General features: G+C 40.4%; 1 protein-coding gene across 1 annotated transcript in view; it reads right to left on the bottom strand.

Moving 5' to 3' along the window:
* Nucleotides 1-6,261: 6,261 nt before the first annotated feature.
* LOC139789139 (zinc finger SWIM domain-containing protein 6-like) overlaps nt 6,262-21,337 on the bottom strand; it is a 109,695-nt gene continuing 94,619 nt past the window's right edge. The window contains exons 8-13 of the mRNA XM_071729667.1: nt 17,327-17,473; nt 14,250-14,510; nt 11,379-11,514; nt 8,214-8,371; nt 7,460-7,693; nt 6,262-6,299 (exon numbers count right to left, since the gene is read on the bottom strand). Of these exons, the coding sequence (XP_071585768.1) occupies nt 6,262-6,299; nt 7,460-7,693; nt 8,214-8,371; nt 11,379-11,514; nt 14,250-14,510; nt 17,327-17,473 (974 nt within the window). The remainder of the gene's footprint in view (nt 6,300-7,459; nt 7,694-8,213; nt 8,372-11,378; nt 11,515-14,249; nt 14,511-17,326; nt 17,474-21,337) is intronic.

The raw sequence follows: 21,337 nt of genomic DNA, 5'->3' as shown, positions 1-21,337 counted from the left end.
ACAGGTGTCCCAGCAGAAGTTTGCAAATAGCGCTCTGAGTCTATTTCCCTCAGGGTTGATTAGTGTGACTCAGTGCTACTGCTCCAGACTCAACTAACCTCTCTGCTGGCTTGCTCAGGAATGAGCTGAGCTTGTGCTCCAGGCCTCACCTTTTATTGGCCCCCTAATCCTGCTCATGTGCAGTTAGGGCCCGCCCTAATCAGGCACAGGTGGGCTTAACACAAGCTCATGCCCACTACCTGGCTGATGTAAACACTTTGAAAATACAAAATATGTCTCTCGAATCAGTATTTTTTCTGCTCTTTTTAAAATATACCAAACATCCTCAATTAACAGATTTTTTCCCCAAACTTAACTAGCTTCTGTTTTATATCATGCTTGACAAGCTCCTAAAGATAAGACTGCTTATCCAGTTGCCTCCTGGTACACGGTCCAGACAAAGATAATAAATTGAGCAGGGTACCAAGGACTGAAAGATAATAATAAATAAAAGAGAAGTTCTTGAGATGGCAAAATCTGTGTTAGCTTTAGCAAGTCTGTGTGCCAGTGATTTATGAAAAGACAGAACTCCTTCTGCTGTATAAAACTCCAAGAGAAAAAGGAGAAGTGCGCGGCTCTTCTTCCCCCCCCCCCCTCTCTCGGCACTTCGGTTTCAGCTACGGGACAGAGAAGCGGCAGGAGCAGCAGACCCTACGCACCCGACTACAGCCAGAGGCCAGGGCCGGCGGACGGTGATAACATCTTGATTACTCCCTCCTTCTTTTCTCTTCTTAACGACTCTTCTCTCCAAAGTAAATAATTGTATAAATCCTAAATAAATCCTTTTAACTTGTTTAAATCATAAAGCCTTGTTATTTTTGCAATTTCCATGCGTTTCTCTGGGTAGTGGCTGCATTTTCCTCATAATTAAAATAGTAAAATAATAACTCGGATCACGACACTGGCAATTAGTGGCACCTGGTTGCCTCATTTCACTACAAGTATGACCACCAGCTCTGGTCTTGCCAAGAAGCACATATAGCCTGTGAGGATGTGCTATGGCTGGATGAAAGGACAGAAAGGGAGACAAACCAACCAGATAACATATTTGTTCCTGACCATAGCTACACAGCTTGATAAATTATGGGTGTAGGTAGCCCCAGGGAAACTGCTTGTTTCCTCTTTTCCCTAGTACTAAGTACTTCTCCGCTGGACAAACATATTGACCTTATTGATTTAGGTCTCTGGATTATCATGACACAGGAGCAAATGGTTGAGTTTCTGTGTGTGAATAGTCCTTGTGAGGTCATTGGCACTTCTCACTTCCCTAAAATACTTTGCTAAAAAGAGGACTTAAAAGCACAGTGGAGAGCACAGCCTGCTCCTTTAACAGCTGGGGGGAGCTGGGCTGTCTTCATAAAGTACATTGTGCTTGGGGGCATCTGCCCAGAGCTTCTGAGGGGGGTGACTCCCCACTTCCACCCCTTTCTGCAAAGCTCCACCAACAGGTCACAGGAGGAGCCTGTCCTGCTCTGCCTGGAGAGACCTGTGGGAGACACAGTGCTCCCTGGAGATTCAGGTATGAGGAAGTTCACTAGGGAGGTTGGGGAGGGAATAGCCAGACTTTTTTAAACTGAGAAGCTTTTAATTTAATTTCCTTTGTTTTCTTTTTAACAGCCTAAAGAAATGGTACAGGAGTGAAAAAAAAAAAAAAAAAAAAAATTCTACTTGGCAGCTCTGTTTCACTTGCTGATGTTTTGAAAATGTATCAGCTCTCTGCAGCCTAGTGTTCAAAAAAATTCTCTTAAATACAAGTAGCCTTTGTAATTACCAGCTAAAAAATTTTGTCAGACTGATGCATGTTTACCAAATAGCTCATTATAGGCCTACTTCAGAAATATGCACACAGAAATCCCAGAGTGTTAGGGGTTGGAAGAGACCTTGAGATTATTGACTCCAACCCCCCCTGCCAGAGCAGGACCACCTAGTGTGGGTCACACTGAAACATGTACAGATGGGTTTTGAAAGTCTCCAGAGAAGGAGACTACACAATCTCACTGGGCAGCCTGTTTCAGTGTTTTGTCACCCTCACAGTGAAAAAAACTTTTTCTTATGTTTACACAAAACCTTCTATGCTCCAACTTGCACCCATTACCCCTTGTCCTATCATTGGTCATCACTGGGAAGAGCCTGGCTCCATCTTCCTGGCACTCACCCTTTACATATTTATAAACATTAATGAGGTCACACCTCAGTCTTCTCTTCTCCAAGCTAAAGAGACCCAGCTCCCTCAGCCCTTCCTCATATGGGAGATCTTCCACTACCTTAATGGTCTTTGTGGCTCTGTGCTAGACTCTCTCAAGAAGTTTTCTGTCCTTCCTGAACTGAGGGTCCCAGAAATGGACACAATATTCCAGATGCGACCTCACCAGGGCAGAGCAGAGGGGGAGGAATACCTCTCCTGACCTACTAGCCACACCACTTCTAATACACCCCAGGATGCCATTGGCCTTCTTGGCCATAAGGGCACATTGCTGGCATGCATGGGGAGGATGAGAGAGGCTCCCTCTTTAGTTGACACTCCCTTGGCAGTAACACTACGATCCTCAAAATATAAGTGGGTACAGTATAAGAGCAGTTGCACTTAAGTTTTGAAAAACAAATTATAACTGGCTACATCAGGAGAACAACAAAAGTAGAGCTACATCAGAAATTGAAGACAAATTATTCTTTTGATTTAGATCATTTTGGGCTACAGAACTGCATTAAAGACTAAGATTCCACAATTGCTTGTGTGCCTGTGTGCATGCACACTTTTTAAAGTCCTGGTATGGAAACAGATGAATTGTCTGTCTCTGCCAAGTGCTATATGTTTATAGCTGAGTTATAAATCCCTTCAAAATAGGGGTTTTATAATGGAAACACTGACACATCTTTAAATACGTTGATGCTAATAGGCACACCATAATAAATCCCATAGAGGATTTTAAAGATATATCTGTTCTGGAAAAGGATATAGTGACTTCTATCTGAACTGAAGCTTTTCATTTCTGTTCTTCAAACCATTTGAATCTTTGATGGCATCTAAGAAGCCCTGGATTATATCTAATGCATCGTATGGTGCCAATATGTTTCAAAATAATGTATTTGATATCTAAAAGCTTTTCCAATTGCAATGTGGAAAACACAGCCCTTTTCAAAGCACGTAATTTTACCTGTGTGTGATATAGTGCATAAAGGCATTCCAATTTCTTCCCTGTTTTTTATTTTCTGAAATAATTCCCAATATAGAACATCTGGAGTTGTTTGTTTGTTTGTTTTTTATATTGGCTGCAATCACCAAACTCTTGTATTTGTTAAAATTCCTCCCAGGAGAAACCTACCTTTTTGTAGGTAACTTTATTCTAATAGACTTTTGACTTTCCTATAAACAACAGTAGACAAGCACACACTGTAGCATTTATATGTGATAATACCTTTCAACCAAGTTCTTGCAAGCACTATAGGAGGGGATCTTTCCCTGCCAGTGACAAGAGGCAGCTAGCTCTGGGCTGGAGTGGGGCAGCCGGGCAGCATGTCTGTACAGCATTGTACAGTAGCTCAGGAGCACAAAGCTTGCCTGCCACGCAAGATGGCAAGGCAGGTTGGTAGCCTGAGTGCTGTGACACTTTGGACTTGAGTTGAGTCATGGTTCTTGGGATAACATCCTTGCTCTAGAAAGCAGCACAAGCATGAAATGGGGATATTAAACACAGGAATACTACTGTTCTGCTGGATATTGATGGAGCCTTTTCCAGGGGCAGGCAGCAGCCCCTCTGCGAGGGACTCAGGAATGGGCTAGGGAAAGCAGTATGATCCAAGGCCCCTGACCTGCTCACTTGCATCCCCTGTCTTGACACCAGCTGCCCAGCCCTGGCATCAGCTGCCACCGTCAACTAGGGGAGTCAAGAGCCCAGGAAACAACTCCCTGAAGGTTTGTTGTTTGGGTTTTGTTTTCTTTTTTGTTTGTTTTTGTGGTGGGTTTTTTTGTTTTTTTTTTTTAAACCTCAGAAGATAAATAGCAATGCCAAAGAGAGAGGTCTGCCTGGCTCATGCTGTTGTGCTGGACAACCTTTATTTCATCAGCCTGGTCATGCATAGGTTTTGGACTCTTTGCCTCAGGCATCCCCTGCCTCTTGGAGACCAGGAAATTCCCTCAGCAGCAGTAAGGCCTGTGTTTTCAGAGGTACCATAAGGGCTTGCTACCACACATTTCCCTTTCTCTTTTATGAGGTTTAGTGACAGCACATTTTTTTTGCTTTTTTTTTTTTTTTTTTTTTTTTTTTTTTTTTTGTTGTTGTTGTTGCATTTCTTTGTTGTTTGCCATAGAACAAAATGTCCCCTGGTGGCAGGGTCTCCTGGTGCATGCCAGCAGCCTGTTTTGGCCTCCTGCCCAAAGTGAACTATGTGGGATGAAACTACATTGACTGTAGGGTGAAAAATTGTGCAGAATGTCTGAGGAGGCTTGAAGACAAGACAGGAAGTGTTGCAAGGTCAGACTCCAAGGTCGTGCTTACACAGTGAAGTAAAAAGGGAGATAAGTTGCTTTGGGGCAAAATGCTCAACAAAGTGTTGACAGGAAGATGCTGGGAAATCCTCATAAAAGAGAAAATGAGGTGACTCGCACTGTTTGTGAGGATCACCAGGGATGTCCTTGCTGCCCTATGAGCTGTAGTGTTACTGGTGGTCATTACAACTGAGGGAAGCAGAAAACAGGAAGTCTGATAGAAGTAGTTGATTGACAGCTTTCCCCTCTGTTGGAAGTGCAGTGTCACACAGTCCCTTTTGTATCTTGAGCAAATTCCTTCTGCAAAACACCTAGAAGCTTTCTAATTTTCAGTGTACACCAGAAGTCTCAAGGAGGCAGTTGCCATGTCAGTTGCCATGTAGAGTGAGGAGTAAAGCAACGTTCTTCATAACCTCAATCCAGAGATGTGAGCTGCAGGCAAGGGATGAGAGCAGCAGAATCAGGAGCACGCTCCTCTCTCTTGCCTGTGCTGATGGTGACAGGGGAACAGTGATGGAGGATGTGATATGGTGATCCACATACCCTGCTGGTCTTGCAGGCTGGTACAGCACAGCACAGAGCAGGATGAATACAAGTGCTAGGAAAGGTTGCTGCACCCCTCTATGTTTTGCCCCTCTCAGAGTCTCAAAGCCCTCCTTCTTTAGTTCCTTATCCTCAACCTATGACAGCTTCTTAACAGGTTAGTAAGTCTGAAAATTACAAGAAGCCCCTGGGAATTACATAGCTTATCTGAAAGCCAAGCTCTCTTCCACAGAGATCACCCTTGACTTTGTCTTGATGGATTTGTTATTTTTTATTAATAAAAGAATTTCTTAGTCTAGAGGAACAGAAGAGCTCACTACCCATAAGAGATGCAAAAAATGACCAACCAACCATTATCTCCTGCACCAACATGAAACCTCTTTGTTATGCACATCGGAAGGAGGTTTATTGATTTACAGGCTTTCAGGGAAAGGACACCACTTACCAAATATGCATCAAGTGACCACGTGCACTAACTTGCTTCAGAGTCCTGCCAGCAGTACCTGTCTCCATGTGTGTGGTAATGCTTACTTGCATTGATGTAGCATACAACAGATAAAAAGAGGAATAGAAGCCCCTCCTGTACCTGCAGATCTTAGAGCATCTGTGTCAGTAAGGTTCTGGAGGACAGAATGTACCTGAGATCCTCCATGACCATTTGGCCACACTGATGACCTCTTTCCATAGCTAGTTTAAATGCTTTCCCTCCCCTGAATCACATAACACATGCTGCCATTGGAAATAGGGAGAAACAACCCAGGACTCCATACAGTACTCCCAAATCTAGAACAATATGTTTTTTCTGTCACAGAAATCCCAGTGATAGAGTTGTGAAATTGTTGGTATCGTCTCTCAGCCCAATCAGCCCAACTTGTCATTGTTGTAGCTGAGAGGCAGAACAGTATAACTGTGAGGACACTGCTGTTCAGTGTGTCACATAAGGGGAGAAATAGTTTTATAGGACATATGAATGTCCTAAGCAGTCAGTTACTAGATAGTAAATATAGACAATCTAATTGCCATTAGGTTGGGAGGCAGAAGAGGTGAAAGCATCTGTGGACCACTGAAGACAGTGCTGTCACTGTAAGGCTTTTACAGGAAAAAAATGTTACTGTAGCAATCTTTATAGCTGTGAGTTCCTTCTATGATCTTCCTTCTGGAAAGCAAACTACCTTTAAGAGTCTTAAAATACCTTAGTAAGCTTGGGACAGACATTGGACATATTCTACACCTGTTTATTCAAAACACTGGATTTATGAGAAAGTACAGGTTCATGATATTTCTTACACTAGTTCTTACTGAAGACATTCTGATGACACCATCATCCACACAGAGGTATCCATGAACACAGTGATATCCCAAGCGTGCTGTTACCGCTGAATGACACTTTGTGAATCCTTGGGGTGATATTCAAGTCAGTCATAAGGATCTTTCTCTCTCTCTCAAGTAAACAAACATTTAAGGCAGAAGTATGCCAAGATGTGAAAAAAAGTAGATTTCCACAGCAACCTTGGGAATAAGAAAGGCTAACAAAGTACATAATCTCAGCTTTCTGATTAAAGGCTTTAGCTTCTAAAAGTCTAGAATAGGCAAATAGTACCTTTCTTTGGCGTAAGAAGCAACTGGGATAATTTCCCCAAAAGTCTTTGGAGGTTTGTTTACTGAAGCAAGGTAATAAATGGCTTTCTGATCTTTGCATTTTGTTTGTTTGTTGTTTTTAAGAACTCCCTGAAGAGGGATGGAGACATTAATTTTTGTTGAAATGAACCGTGTATACTCCAAGATTCATCAGTGTAAGACAGTATTACTCCAGATACCTAAAATCTTAGTTGTCTCCTTTTAGTTTGTAAAGTCTCTCCTAAGAGTCTGAAAACTGATCTGAGGTTTTTCTACACATCAAGCTGAGTCTGATGCAGATGACCATTCCACAGCTTGTGGAGCACAGGATCTGATGTAGCAAGTGAGAGGGCTGCTGTTAATGCAGTCTACCTAAGAAAATGGTCGTTATGGCTGACCTTGGCTTTCTCTAGTAACTCAACACACACCTACCCAATCTCATTTGAGGGAAAGGAAAGGAAGGATGGGAGGAATTGTAAGAAACCCCTCAAGGCCATGCAAAAGTTCTGCAAAAGTACATTTCTGACAAGCAGAATAATTTTCCTTTCTAGCCATCCCTACATATATTCCTGAACCAATTTCATTGGTCCTCTCTCATCCCTGAAGAGAGTAGTGTCCTGCAGCCAGCTGCTCCCAGCTCTCTCTTCCACTCGAATAGCACAAAGGAGCTGCACAGCCCCTTGCTCTGTGTTTACCAGTCAACTGTGCTTTACATCAAAAAACAGCATCTAAAAATTCCAGAGCCCAAAGAGAGTATGGTCCTCAGAGACTTACAGAGTTGCACCCACCAACACAGGGTCAAATTCCCGTCTTCTACTCTATTAATAATGAATAAGGGAAATACCTGAAGGCCCAGTTCCAGAGAAACTTTCAGAAGAGTGATGTCTGGTAAGCTGTCCATGAGTGTTGCTACTTTAAATGCATCCTGAGCAAGTTTGAAGATGTGTGATGAGGAGCGTATATTTTTCTGGATGGATTCTAACACGGTTTCCAGCCTCCGAACATCACCTGCAAGATGTAAACAAAATCACCAAAACAGAGCAAGCTCCCAAAACACTCTGAGATGCATTATAATTGATCCTGCCATTGCTATGCAATAGTATGATGTTTCAGTTATACACATTTTGGTTTTTATAAACCTTCCATAATTAAATCACATGTATGAAAGATACAAGACAACACAAACTCCTCCAGTGCCTGATGGTGTTAGTATAGTACATGGCCAAAAGTCATCCTGATTTGTGAATTTTAAAAGTGATTTGTCCAGTTCTGGGTTTCATAGTCTATATAACATGTCAGAAGAAGAAAAAGCAGTCTGAAATCAAGGACATCTGGCTACCATCTAGCTAGTTTAACCACTTTGCTAGAAAATTAAGTGACGGGTTTAAGTCAGTCCAATTTGTTGTTCCCATTTCAAGTTTCTGTCAGACTGTGATTTGGATTCCTAAACACAAGTTTTATAATCTGTTTATTCCATGCAATACTAAAAGTATACATTTAGTTGAGTAAGTAAATGACAGCAATGTACCTTTGGCCGCTGATAGCATGGTTGATGCCAGCTCACACTGCTGAGATTCGATGTGACTTAGGGTGAACCAGCGGGGATATCGGTTTGGAACAACTGATGCAATATGGTGTGGGCGGGACACATCACCTGAAGAAGCTGTAGATTCTAATACTAACAACCTAAAATAAGGAAGAAATCCTCTTTCATTAAATCATTGTTATATTATAATATTAGGTTACTCATAAGCAAGAAAAATCTGCAAGAACACTTGACCATTTTTATGAAATGTGCAGTTTGGGGTATAAAGATATTGGAAAACCACTTCTCTTATTGTGTAATCTTAAAAGTCCATTTGCCAAACTTGCCTACATCAGTGGGCATATGCAGGAATTTACAAGATAATTAAGCCATCCATTAGTCAAGGCAGCAGAGACTTTCTGCATCATCCATAGAGTTGAAGCTTTTTTCCTCTGTCTTGTTTCAGTCTTGGAACCACAGCACTCAGGAAGGAAAGTGGAGTAGTTCTTCATCATACTGAGAATATGTAAATATTTTCAAACATCAATTATTTAGCTAGGTTTTAGCAAAGCTACTTTGTGATTAAACATCACCATTAAAGTCTGACTCCCAAAGCCTGGGATGAAATTCAGGCTTAACAAGGGATCAGCCAAACTAAGACAAACATTCACGTTCAGATTCCAAACGAGCAGTTAACTAGGCCACTGCAGATCCACATTCTCCAAGGCTCTACTACATGTTTCAGGCTGCAAGTAGAGAACTGTAGACAGAAGTGACCATCAAGGATAGCACACCCATGTCCTTGGAGACCTGAGGTGTATGCATGAAAGGTTTTATGATCTCAGCTTTCATTGATTTCACATCAAGTGTTCCACCACACTAAAAGAGGATTTAAAAAAATAAAACAGCAACAGATAGTTTGGAATACAGAGAAGCAAAATACTCCAGATTTGTCATCATGGGTTAATGACCTGTGTAGACTGACACTAAACACATATCTGGAGAGCAACTAGCTGTAGTCTCGGGAAGTTAACTTCTTTGATAAATGTTCAAGTGAAGAAAGAACCATGCTCTGCTTCTAGAAGCATGAGCAACCACACAGATTTCTATGTGGAAACATTTTACCCATGCCATGGAGAAAGGGATGCTCAAATTTCCCTCTTCTGATCCATTCTACCTCGCAAACATGAGCCAGATATTCAGTCTTCATGTTTGCTTTCTTCTTTACCCTCCTCAAAGCAACATCTGGTTTTAGTTGCTTTTTCAATTTGTTTGTATCAGGACTGTTTTGTACACTGAACTATGTTATGAATGGAAGTAGTAACCAATCTTTATAAGAATTTTTGAGAAGTGCTGAGGGATGCAGACAGACATGGAATAGAAAATGTCTGCATCTGCCATCACCATGTTTCAAGATAGCAGTCCACATTTCTTAAGAGTGCCAAATATATAAAAAAATAAATAAAACATATCAAAATGTTGAACTCTCATCTGCCTTATAAAGAGATGACAAGAGAGCTATAGAAAACAGCCCTGATTATGCTGATGTCTCCAGTGATTTTACCAGATGGAAACAAACAACTCTTTTTTATACTGGTCTGTTTGAGAATACCTTCTTTGGCTGAGATGGCAGCTTCATGACAAAAGATGTCTGGAGCTCCCCATGATTAACTAGAGATTTCATCATTTGGGTCTTTCAATGCCTTGCTTGTTCTTCCACTTGAGAAAGGCAACTTCCAGAAAAGTTTTCAGTTATGATTTGTTTCTGGGGAAAGCCCAAATCTTTCTTCAAGAGGAATGGCATGCTGCCATCACATTCACTGTCTATTCCAGTTTTTCAAGTGGTTTCAGTAGTTTAGTTTAAGGAGGAAAACTCCACACAGTCTGAGAAACACTTTAAGGAAGTGATCGGAATTAAATACAGGGACACAAGTCTACTTTATAAAAATTTTTTTTTCATTAAAAAAACAAAAAACAAAAAAACTCCACCCCCACCCCAAAACTCCACCACAGATAACCACACACCACTCATTTTGTACTATCTTGCTGATCTGGTATGACCAGGGCTATTGATAAGCTTACATTTCAATGAAAGAAAAGGGATGTACTTAGATGGCCCCAGCATCTGATCATACATTTGAATGTTCTCAACAGTTAATCAGCAATGTACTCTTGTCTTCTAAATCTATTTCCTTGCAGATACCCAAGGTCACTCCATATTTCTTAGACTCCTAATATTAGACACCTTTGGAGGCAAGAAAAACCCAAATAGACTAAGCATACTTCACCTGACCTGTTTTGTTTGTTTGTTTGGGGTGGGGTGTGTTGGTAAACCTAGGACTTGATTGCTCTTAGTATTCAGTTGTGACTATTTGTAAATCATCATTTACTACAAGGTTCTTGACAACAACCAGGCAATCCAGATGGGACCAGTTTCTTCCCTGCACTGTATGTGGACAACATAGATTTAGGCTGATCATTTAGGTAGGCCCTTGGAACTTCCATCAGAAGGCCCTTCTTAGTTACCATTAATGATCTGGCACTGAGCACTCCCTGAGAAACATTTTTTTCCCCTATTACTAAAGACAAATGGTATGTGAGCGAGAAATTTTGTTGTCACATGACATACTCCATTTAAATTCCAACATTCACCCAGAAGTGTGCAAGACTGCTTAGTTATTATGCACAAGAGTACTGGCTCAGACCACATCATGTGGTTTCAAATTTATTATTGGGAGTTACTTTATAAAGAAGGCTGGTGGAACAAAGAGTCCTATCATCTGCTGTTTAGCAGATAATCCTGAGACTGGTGGTGAGATGCCTCTCTTCTCATTTCCATCACACAAACACACACAACCACACCAGTAAAAGAACATATGTGCTAAAGCTATCATTTAACACAAAACCACATGCCCCAAGAGTGGAATTCTAGAAAGATTTGTAACATAGAATGCTGTTTTACAGTTTTAGATAAACACTGTACATTTATAAATTATTATACTATAGTTAATACAGACATCAATTGCTTTTACAGATGACAGAACCTAATTTCTCCTTAAAGGGAACAATGCTTCTTTTAGAAGAAAACACTAGGTCTTGATTACCAAGCTTTTTCCCCTTTTCCAAATCACTACTTGTGCTATTTCTAGATGACTTGTGAATACATACCGCATGGCTCTCAGTGCAGTTTTGTATGCCAATTCAGCATCATGAGGTAGGAGAGAGGTGAAAAGATACTTGGCAAATGTGTGCATTGGAACACTCTCTCGATGTGTGACTTCACCTAAACCACTATATGGTCCAGCTGTGGGAAAGAAAAAAAAGAATGTCAGTCTTTACAGACTTTTAAAACAGCTTCTGGACCTTTAAAATCATTCACTATACCTTGAATTAGAATTGGTATTCGGAGACAATTGGCTGTACAAAAGGTAAAGTTACATAGATATTTTTGCATAATATATTTCAACTATATTAAATACTATATATTCTTTGAGACAAGACAGACTGCAAATTTTATAGAACTAAGAACACTACCAGTGCACATACAAATGACAGAATGGTCCCAGGGCTCCACGGGTTTCATTCAACAAGTCTATGGTATGCAAAAGTAGAAGGTGATAATCCTAGCTTTGCCTCTGCTTAATTATATTGTGCACATGAATCCCTATGCACCCTCTATTGGTGCATACTTGCTTTATCACAACCCCACCAGAAAACAAACAAAAAAAGGTGGCTACAGTGGAAAAAACATGTATCCTTTATTGAGGTTATATGAGCAATCACTACAGCAACACCTGATCCCTATTATTGTCTCACCTGACATTAGGAATTTAAAAAACTCTTTGGCCTGGACTTGGTCTCCAGAGAAGACTAGGTCAGAGCTTGTACCAAGGCTGCTTTTGTTAGCCCATTATAACCCATTGATCGTAAAACTGTATTTGTTGTAAGAAAACTATTCCCATTGTTTGGGGTAATGGACTTTGTTCACAGTGCAATAACTAAACTTCATAACAGCAGTGTCAACATTGAGAACAGAAATTATTATTTTTCAAAAATTAAATGCAACTATTTGCTTGCCAAATTCTGAATGTTAATGGTGCATATTGATCCCATTTTTACATTTTTCGTGCAACCTTTAGAGTGATATTCTTTTTATAGGAAAACTGAAGTTTTTTTACTTCAGTGGATAGAGGTTTAGGCATTAAATGTTGCAAGATACAGAACAAGAATCTTACATTAAGTATTATTGGACAATTATTGCACAAATAGCAGCCAGCAGTCCTAGAAGTTACTACTTCATCTTCTACTACAGATTCCACTATAAAACCACAATTTATATGATTAGGATCTTAAATCACTGCAGTTTTTCCTCCATGTGAGCTGACAGTTTCTGCCCAACCTGTAGTAAACTGAAGCTATTGCAGAAAAGCCAGATTTCTCAGCACACAGATGCAAGACCATTGTTGCATACTGCTCATAACAGCTGTTTTGTAGGTAGTTACTTTAGCAGATTTCCTGCTATGATCACTTGTTTACTACTCTAAGAAAACAAAAACAAAATTTCAGTGATCAAAGTAGTAAACTAGCAGTATCAGAGAATACTTGAGAGAAATCCCGTCTTTTCCTCATAAAGTACTCATACCAGTAAATAAATGCAGCAAATTGATTTTTATAATCTATAGGATCTCTCCATGGTGGTTAATAGCTGGATCCAGCAAGCAACTGTTCTTGTCCAAGGGCCATAAAGCAGTGGTTACAGTCACACCATAACGGAGACTCTCCCTAAGGTGCAGCTTTTTTTTGCAGTTTCAAATGGCGCCATCTGTAGGTAGTCTTTAAGGATCTGGGCAATAATAGTGACTCAAGAGATGAGAACCCTAGACAACGTATGATGTAATACATAGTAGGTACATAATACACACTACAAAGAAGTAGTTTTAAAACAAAGACAAATGTCTTACAGAAAGAAAGCAAAACCTGGCTGCTGTGTAGCAGTCTTCACAACTTACCTGGAGCAGTATCACACTCCCCATCATCCCTTGAGCAAGCACTCAAAACTTGGACCATGCCTTTAGCTAATTGGTTCCTTTCAAGTTTTTTCTTCCATTTGAAAAACCAAAACCTAGAAAGACCACCTTAGAACCCACAAGACTACTCTCCAAACATGAGGCTTAAGTGCTATATGTTAAGCCTTTTTAAAAGCTAAGGCAAAAGCATGCACTTTTTTTGGTACAAATTTTATTGTAATACACTGGCTAATTTCCAAACACATTATTTGTCTTAATAAAAATTTAATCATAGGCCTTTAAGCCTCAATATTGGAATATATATTTTAATTTTTATGTATAATAAAAACTTCAGAGACATGTCATTTTCCCAGCTGATACAAAGAAAATGTAGTATTTCTGTCCAGGAAATTTTAAGTGAATTTTCTGAGTTCTTCACTTGGGAATAGTGGTAAAAATCTTCCTACATGTACAAAGCTGCCAGTCATTTTCAGGATAAGAGTGACATTTAGAAACTTGCTACCCAAGAACTGTTGATGATAACTGATGTCTATATTATTTAATTGTGAGCCTGGGTTGTATAATCAAGATATTAATTATTAATTATAATTTTAATATATAATTAATCATATATAATTATATATTATATAATATGTAATATATAATTATATAATGATATATAAATATATCATTAATTATATTAATTAAGGCTATATAATTGTATAATAAAATATATAATTATAATTAATGATTATAATTAATATTATAAATTACAATTATTAATTATATTAATATTAGGATATTATGACAAAAAACAAATCTAAAAAAGAAAATGCAACAAAAATTAAAATAATAGGTTTAAAGGTCAGTAGATGTCTTATCTCTACAGTCATGCAATATCTGAAGTATGTTTGATTTTCATAAGAGACTGCAAAGAAAATTTTGCTGGAGTTCAAGCAAGGCAGTTTCAATTAGAATACTAATTCAGGGTACTTGAAGAGAGTTTAAAGAAACAGCATCTACATTGAGCTACCTTCTAATAGGAAGACCACTTGTTTTCGAAAAATCTTCACCAGAGTATCATCCAATGCAATATCCTGTAGCTTAAAAATGAGCTGCTCCTCATTTCGACAAACCTTCTCTTGTGCATACAAGCCATCAGGCATTATTCGTTGCTGTCCCAACCCTATCAATGCTACTTCGACAGCCAGTGTTAGATAAGATTCCCCTTCTTCTAAGAACTTGTGTGCAGGCAGGTGCTGGTACTCCAGAGATTTGCATTGCCCCACATTCTCTGTAAAGGGTGACACAAAGAACAACACATCAGGAAAGCATTCTAAACCATTATCTGTCTATAATGCCCCATTTACAAATGCTTCCTTTGTCAGTATTAATTTCTTAAAATTGCTAGCTGTCCTGGTTAGCTGAGATAGAATCATAGGCCAGCCATGGTAGGCAGACAATGCTGGCAGCTGACCCACAGGTGTATCCCATACCATGAATGTCATGTTCATTATAAAGGGGAAGGTTTGCTGAAGATGGGGGAAACTCTTATTCCTAGGATTCCTGCTTCTTGGGAGAATTGGGCTCAGTATAATCCTGTATAATTTACATTGGCATTAGTATTAGTTTTGCTATTTTATTAGGACTGTTTTCATTTCAACCTACAAGTCTCCTCTCCTTTTCCTGATTCCCGTTCTTGGCTGGGGAGGAGTCATTGGTTAATAGAGTAGCTGCTATAGTTTAGCCATGGATATGGGTTAAAAGAAGACACTAGTGCAATCTCAAGATCCAATTATCCAATTCCACATGGCAGAAATACACAAAAATAGGTTTTAAAAAACCCACTCAAGTAAAAATAAATTTTCATTTTAAATTGCACAATAATTTGGTGAAAGGCAGTTTTTCCAGCTTTATGTTAATAAGGCAAAAATTTGAAGATCTATTTAAATACCTCCCATCCATTTCCATATCTCCTTAAAGCTTTGATGTTGTATAAGTTGAAAGAGAAGGTGAATACACCTGCATAGATTTCAGTTGAAGCTACTAGGATTTTGCAAATACAGTAGGCCTGTGCATTCCACAACTTGAAAGCATTCTGTTTACTAGAGCTTTTCTCATGCTTTCCATTTGTCATGGTTATATTTGATAAACATGTTTCTATCTTTTATTATTGCTAGAAGTGCCACTTTTGGTAAAGAACACTTGTGAATTCCACATGGACCAAGCCATAAATTGCTTTAAAGCGTACTACTGATTCACTTGGCACTTCACAGATATGCAATGTAACAAAATGCTATTCTGATATCTAGTAGTTTACAGTCTAGTTTGGGAACAAAAAGTTGTAATGTACAGATGTAAGGAGACAGCTGCAGCAAATGAGAAGGCAATATGCATTTGGCAGATTGCATATGTGTGTAGGGGGGATTTACTTTTCAACACACCCTACTTGTATTTCATGGAGTTGTTTTGTTTTTTTCCTAATTTTAAAGAATCTGACTTCTTTAATTAAAGTTCTTCTGGAACTGGTGGATATTGGATTAGGAGTTTGTTGGAGAAAATATAATTGAATAAAATTAGTTTTGAGGCAAAGCCCCCAAAAGATTGTGGATGTGCATATAAAAAAGCTGTAGATAGAGGAATGAATTGAGTTTCTGACCATGAAGAAGGTGATAAAGGTGGAAAGAGACAAAGGAATACATTGGTTAAGCTCCTGGGAAGCAAATAGTGAAGTTAAAATGGGTGCGTGTTGCAGAATGTTAGAGAGGGTTGGAGAATATTCCTGAATGTTCTTGAAGAGATAGGGGGTGTGACCCCTTTACTGTGCCCAACCCCATGTTTGGGGGGCCAATTAGATGGGCCCATACTCCGGTGCTACCTGCACCAGGGATTCGCTGTGCTACAGGTAAACACACCGGGTGTCCAATAAAACGTTATGTTGTTATATGGTGGCGGGGCCGTGGTCACAGAAGCACTATATAAGCGAAAGTTGCTGCACAATAAACCGGAAGTTCGTTTATCAACCATATTGGTTGCACGCATTTTCTTCACCGCTCCCGCAGGTGCGCACTTCATGTCCTAAATCATGTATCAGTACTGCAACACTATTTTCCAATTCATGACCTTTATAGATAATGTATGTTATACATTTATAAGTGTTTTGACATCAATTTCAAGTATTATGTATGCTTGTAGCTAAGAAGTCAAATAATATCCTGGACTGTATAGGAGGAGCATTGCCAGCAGAGTGAGGGAGGTGATCCTTCCCCTCTGTTGAGCACTGGTGAGCCCACACTTGGAGTGCCATGTCTAATACTGGGCTTTCCGTGGACACACTGGAGCAGATTCAATGAGGGGTCACAAAGATGATTAAAGGACTGGAGAATCTCCTATACAAGAAACTGAGACAGCTGGGCTTATTTAGCCTGGAAAAGAAAAGGCTCAGGAGGATCTTACCAAAATGCATAACTATCTGATGGGAGAATGTAAAAAAGACAGAACCAGACTCTTCTCAGAGGTATCCCTGTGACAAGACAAGAGGCAATGGGCACAAACTGAAATACATGAAATTCTATCTGAGCATAGGAAAACACTTTTTTTTTTTTTACTGTGAGGATGGTCAAACACTGCAAAAGGTTGCTCAGAGAGGTTGTATGGTGCTGATTCTTGGGGTTGTTCAAAACCCAACTAGACACAGTCCTGGGCAACCTGCTCTAAGTGACCCTACTCTGAACAGAGCAGGTGGACTAGATGAAGAGCCTTTCAACCTCAACAATTCTGTGATTTCCTGTAATTTCTCAAAAAGAGGACAGAGCAATGTATGCGGAAAAAGTTGCTGCCATAAAGTCTTATTCAGTTTTATTTCAAGCGTGAAATATGGACTTGTCTTCAAGAATGAAAAACTGATAATTTTTGAAGTGCTTTCATGTAACTTTATTATAAGTTTTACTTCAAACATTTTTCTTTCCCTTGCGTTTTCTTAAGGAATGCAAATAAGAGTTCTTATACTATGAAGACACTGGCTTCAAAGTTAATTCAGAAAGGCAAGACAGAAAAATGACTCCAGTTACTAAGGACTTAGAGAAGATTGCTCTATTTGCATGTCCTTACCTGTGAAGTCTGAGAATCCATGGAAGCTCTCATCATCCACCCTGCAGGCTTCCATCAGGCAACTGAATAGGGTGCCAATTGGATCCAAAGGGTGTCCCACCCAACCTTCAAGATTTGTTATGGAGGTTACTCCTTTGTGGAGAAGTTCTGGGAAAGAAAAGATGGAGGGAGGGGAAAAAGAGTGCATGTTAGCCCTTCAAAACAATTATACAAGTAAAACTGGTTAAAGTGCTCTCAGTACAGAATTCCAAGTATTTCTAGTAGCTTATGCCTTAGAAGAAGAAAATAGTATCTTTCAGGGTGAATTCATTGCCCTTTATGAATATGTTAAAAGACTTGGACTCCAACTACCAACTTTTTTCTCCTAGACACAAATACATGACAACTATGAGAGACTGGACACATTATGGGTGACCATTTAAAAACTGTACACAAGCCATTATGGGTGCTATTACACACTAACATCAACCTATACAATAAGAAAGGAGAAAAGTCAAAATGTTCCAACTATCGAGGTATAGCTCTGTTCTCCATTGCTAGAAAAATCCTTGCAAGAATACTTTTGAACAGATTAGTACCTGCTATAGCAGAGTAAGTTCTACCTGAAAGACAATGTGGTTTCAGAGCAAATAGGTGTACCACAGACATGGTATTTGTTCTCAGACAACTGCAAGAGAAGTGCAGGGAACAGAACAAAGGTCTTTATGTGACATTCATTGACCTCACTAAAGCTTTTGACACTCTGAGTAGAAAGGGCCTGTGGCAAATCTTGGAACGATTGGGATGCCCCCCCAAGTTCCTCAAAATGATCATCCTGCTACATGAGGATCAGCGGGGCCAAGTCAGATATGGCGATGCACTCTCTGAACCCTTCCCAATAATCAGTGGTGTGAAACAAGGCTGCGTTCTCACACCCACTCTATTCACAATCTTCTTCAGCATGATGCTCCAAAGGGTCACAGCAGACCTCGATGAAGAAAATGGCATTTGCATCGGATATTGTACCGATGGGAGCCTATTCAACCTAAGGCGAATGAAGGCTCACACCAAGACTCTAAATCACCATGTCCAAGAGTTGCTTTTTGCTGATGATGCCACTCTCGTTGCTCACACAGAAGCAGCTCTGCAGCGCATAACATCCTGCTTTGCAGAGGCTGCAAACCTTCTTGGGCTGGAAGTCAACTTGAAGAAGACAAGTTCTCTATGAGCCTGCACGACAGGAAGACTTCCATCATCCCTACATCACCATAGGCAAATCAGAGCTTAAGACAGTCCAGCAGTTCAGCTATGTGGGATGCATTATTTCCTCAGATGCCAAGATCGACAAAGAGATAGACAACAGATTAGAAAAGGCATACAGAGCATTCAGAAGCCTTCATAAGAGAGTCTGGAGTAATAAACACCTGAAGAAAAGTACAAAGATTGGTGTCTACAGAGCCATTGTACTGTCTACTCTTACATGGGTCTGCATCATGGGTCATCTACCGCTGCCACCACCTGCGACTCCTTGAACGCTTCCATCAGTGCTGCCTCTATACAATCCTAAACATCCACTGGAATGACTACGTGACCAATGTTACTGTCCTTGAACAGGCTGGGGTCACCAGTACTGAGGCCATGCTACTGAGGACACAGCTGTGCTGGGCAGGACATGTCTCCAGGATGGAGGATCACTGCCTCCCTAAGATTGTGCTGTATGGTGAACTTGACACTGGCTGCTGCAACAGAGAAGCCTCAAAGAGGAGATACAAGGACTCCCTGAAACAATCTCTCAGCTTTGGCCATATTGACTACCATCAGTGGTCCACTCTGTCCTCCAGTCGGGAGGCATGGAGACACACCATACATACTGCTGCCTCCTTTGAGAACGCATGTAGAATCAGTCTCAAGGAGAAAAGATAGCACAGAAAGAACCGTGCCTTGAATGTACCATCACAAGAGACTTTCTGCTGTGCCTTTTGCAACCAGACTTGCCTATCCCACATTGGCCTTATCAGCCATCAGCGTGCTTGGAGCAAGCATGGGTAGAGCCTTTCTTAAATCTTGTTCGTGAAGCCAAGCCATGATGATGATGATGATACCTGCCTATGCTCTCTTGTTCACAGTGTCATCTTTCTGAGTAATCATATGTATTATCACAAAGCTTTAAAAGCTTGCTTCTTGCCTTTTAAAACGTGGGTCTGCAAAGTGAAATACAGTTATGCTATTGAACTGAGTATTCAGAAGGGTGTCTTTTTAATAGAAATAATCAAAATATGAAAAACAAACAAGTAAATAATTCTTGCTAACAAATAACGTGCTGAAGATGACAGATAGAAGCATGTAATATTACCAAAAAGGATTAATATCAGTGACTTCTTAATGACTCATTTAATCTATTGTGTCTACTTACAAGCTTCACTTGTGTCATGCCAAACAAAGGCAGGCTTCAGTCCTCCAATCATATAGGCATTTAACTTTAAATCATGCAAGTGGTTCTATGGACATCAGATCAGTCACATGAATGAAAGCTAATGTTGCGGCTTAGGCCCAGCCAGTAACAACCAGGTCTTCGCTCACTCATTACCCCACTGTGGGATAGAGTGGAGGAAATCCACCTAAAGGCTCCTGAATCATGACAAGGACTGGGAGACTTTCACTCTCCGGTTATGGTCACAGGCAAAACAGACAGACTGAACTTGGGGAGAAAGTAAAATTTAATCTATCAGGAGAAAGAGAAAACATGACCAGATCTTAAATACCTTCCACACACCCCTTCCCTTCTTCCCAGGCCCAAAGTACTTCTCTCCTGCTTCCCCCTCAGTGGCACAGGAGGATGGGGAGTGGGGGTTTAATATCAGTTCACCATGTATTGTTTCTGCTGCTCCTTTCTCCTCAGAGGGAGGACTCCTCACAGCTTTCCCCCCCACTCCAGTGCAGGGTCCCTCCCATGAGAGAGTCTTTCATGAATTCCTCTGACATGAGTCCCTCCCACAAGGTGCAGTCTCTCAGGAACAGACTCTTCCAGTGTGGGCTTCCTACAGAGTCACAGCCTGCTTCAGACACAGTCACCTCCCCTCGCACGGGGTCCTCCATGTCTGCAGATCCACATCTGCCTCACTGTGGTCCTTCATGGACTACTCCACCCTTTTCCTCCATAGGCTGCATGGGGACGGCCTGCTGTCTTGCCATGGACTGTGGGGGAATCTCTGCTTGGGCATCTCTTCCCCCTCCTTCCTCACAGACCTTTGTATCTCTGGACCTTTGTATCTCTCCTCCGGCATTTCTCTCACCTCCTCTCCTCTGCAGGTCTTTTTCCCCCTTCTTGAATATGTTACTTGCAGAAGCGCATCCAGCTTCCCATATCTGCTCAGCCTTGGCCAGAGGCAGGGCCAGAATTAAAGCTGGGGGAGCTTCCAGCAGCTTCTCATAGGAGGCACACCTGTGCTTCCCCCCCCCCCCCTCTACCGATGACCTGCTGCACAAGCCCAAAACAGCTAAGTAGAAGTGTGTTGTGGTTGCTAAACTGAAACCTAGTGATGGGATGTAGCTGCAGAATTAATCTTATTATAGAGAAGACCAGCATATTTTGCAGTATTAAAAGAATATTTTAAAAATACCAAATGTAAAAAGAAAAAAATCCAAAACTGGTAACAACACAGAAATTACAAACTTCCTTGTTTTGGGGTTTCATACACTCCATTTTTTTATGATAGTATAATATTAGTTGACAGATATAGAAACTGCTCACAGGGAAAGGAACTTAACAGAAATACTGAATATCTAGATATTGCATTAGCAACTGGGAATGAAAAGGAACAGTATTACAAACAGCACATTTGCAGCAGACCCTTCACACCTGTCAGTGGGATGTACATATATGCACATAGACATAGTCCCCTCCCTTTTTACCTTCACAGTCTGAGAAGATGGAAAAAGTACAAAGGTTTTAAGGGAACATGTTAAGGAGAGATATATTACACGATAAAAAGACTCAGAAAATTTCTCCTATGTAATAATACAAAGTGCTTT

This window comes from Heliangelus exortis, chromosome W, assembly GCF_036169615.1.
Source record: "Heliangelus exortis chromosome W, bHelExo1.hap1, whole genome shotgun sequence".
In the NCBI taxonomy this organism is placed as follows: Eukaryota; Metazoa; Chordata; class Aves; order Apodiformes; family Trochilidae; genus Heliangelus; species Heliangelus exortis.
This window is presented reverse-complemented; position numbering and strand designations above follow the sequence as displayed.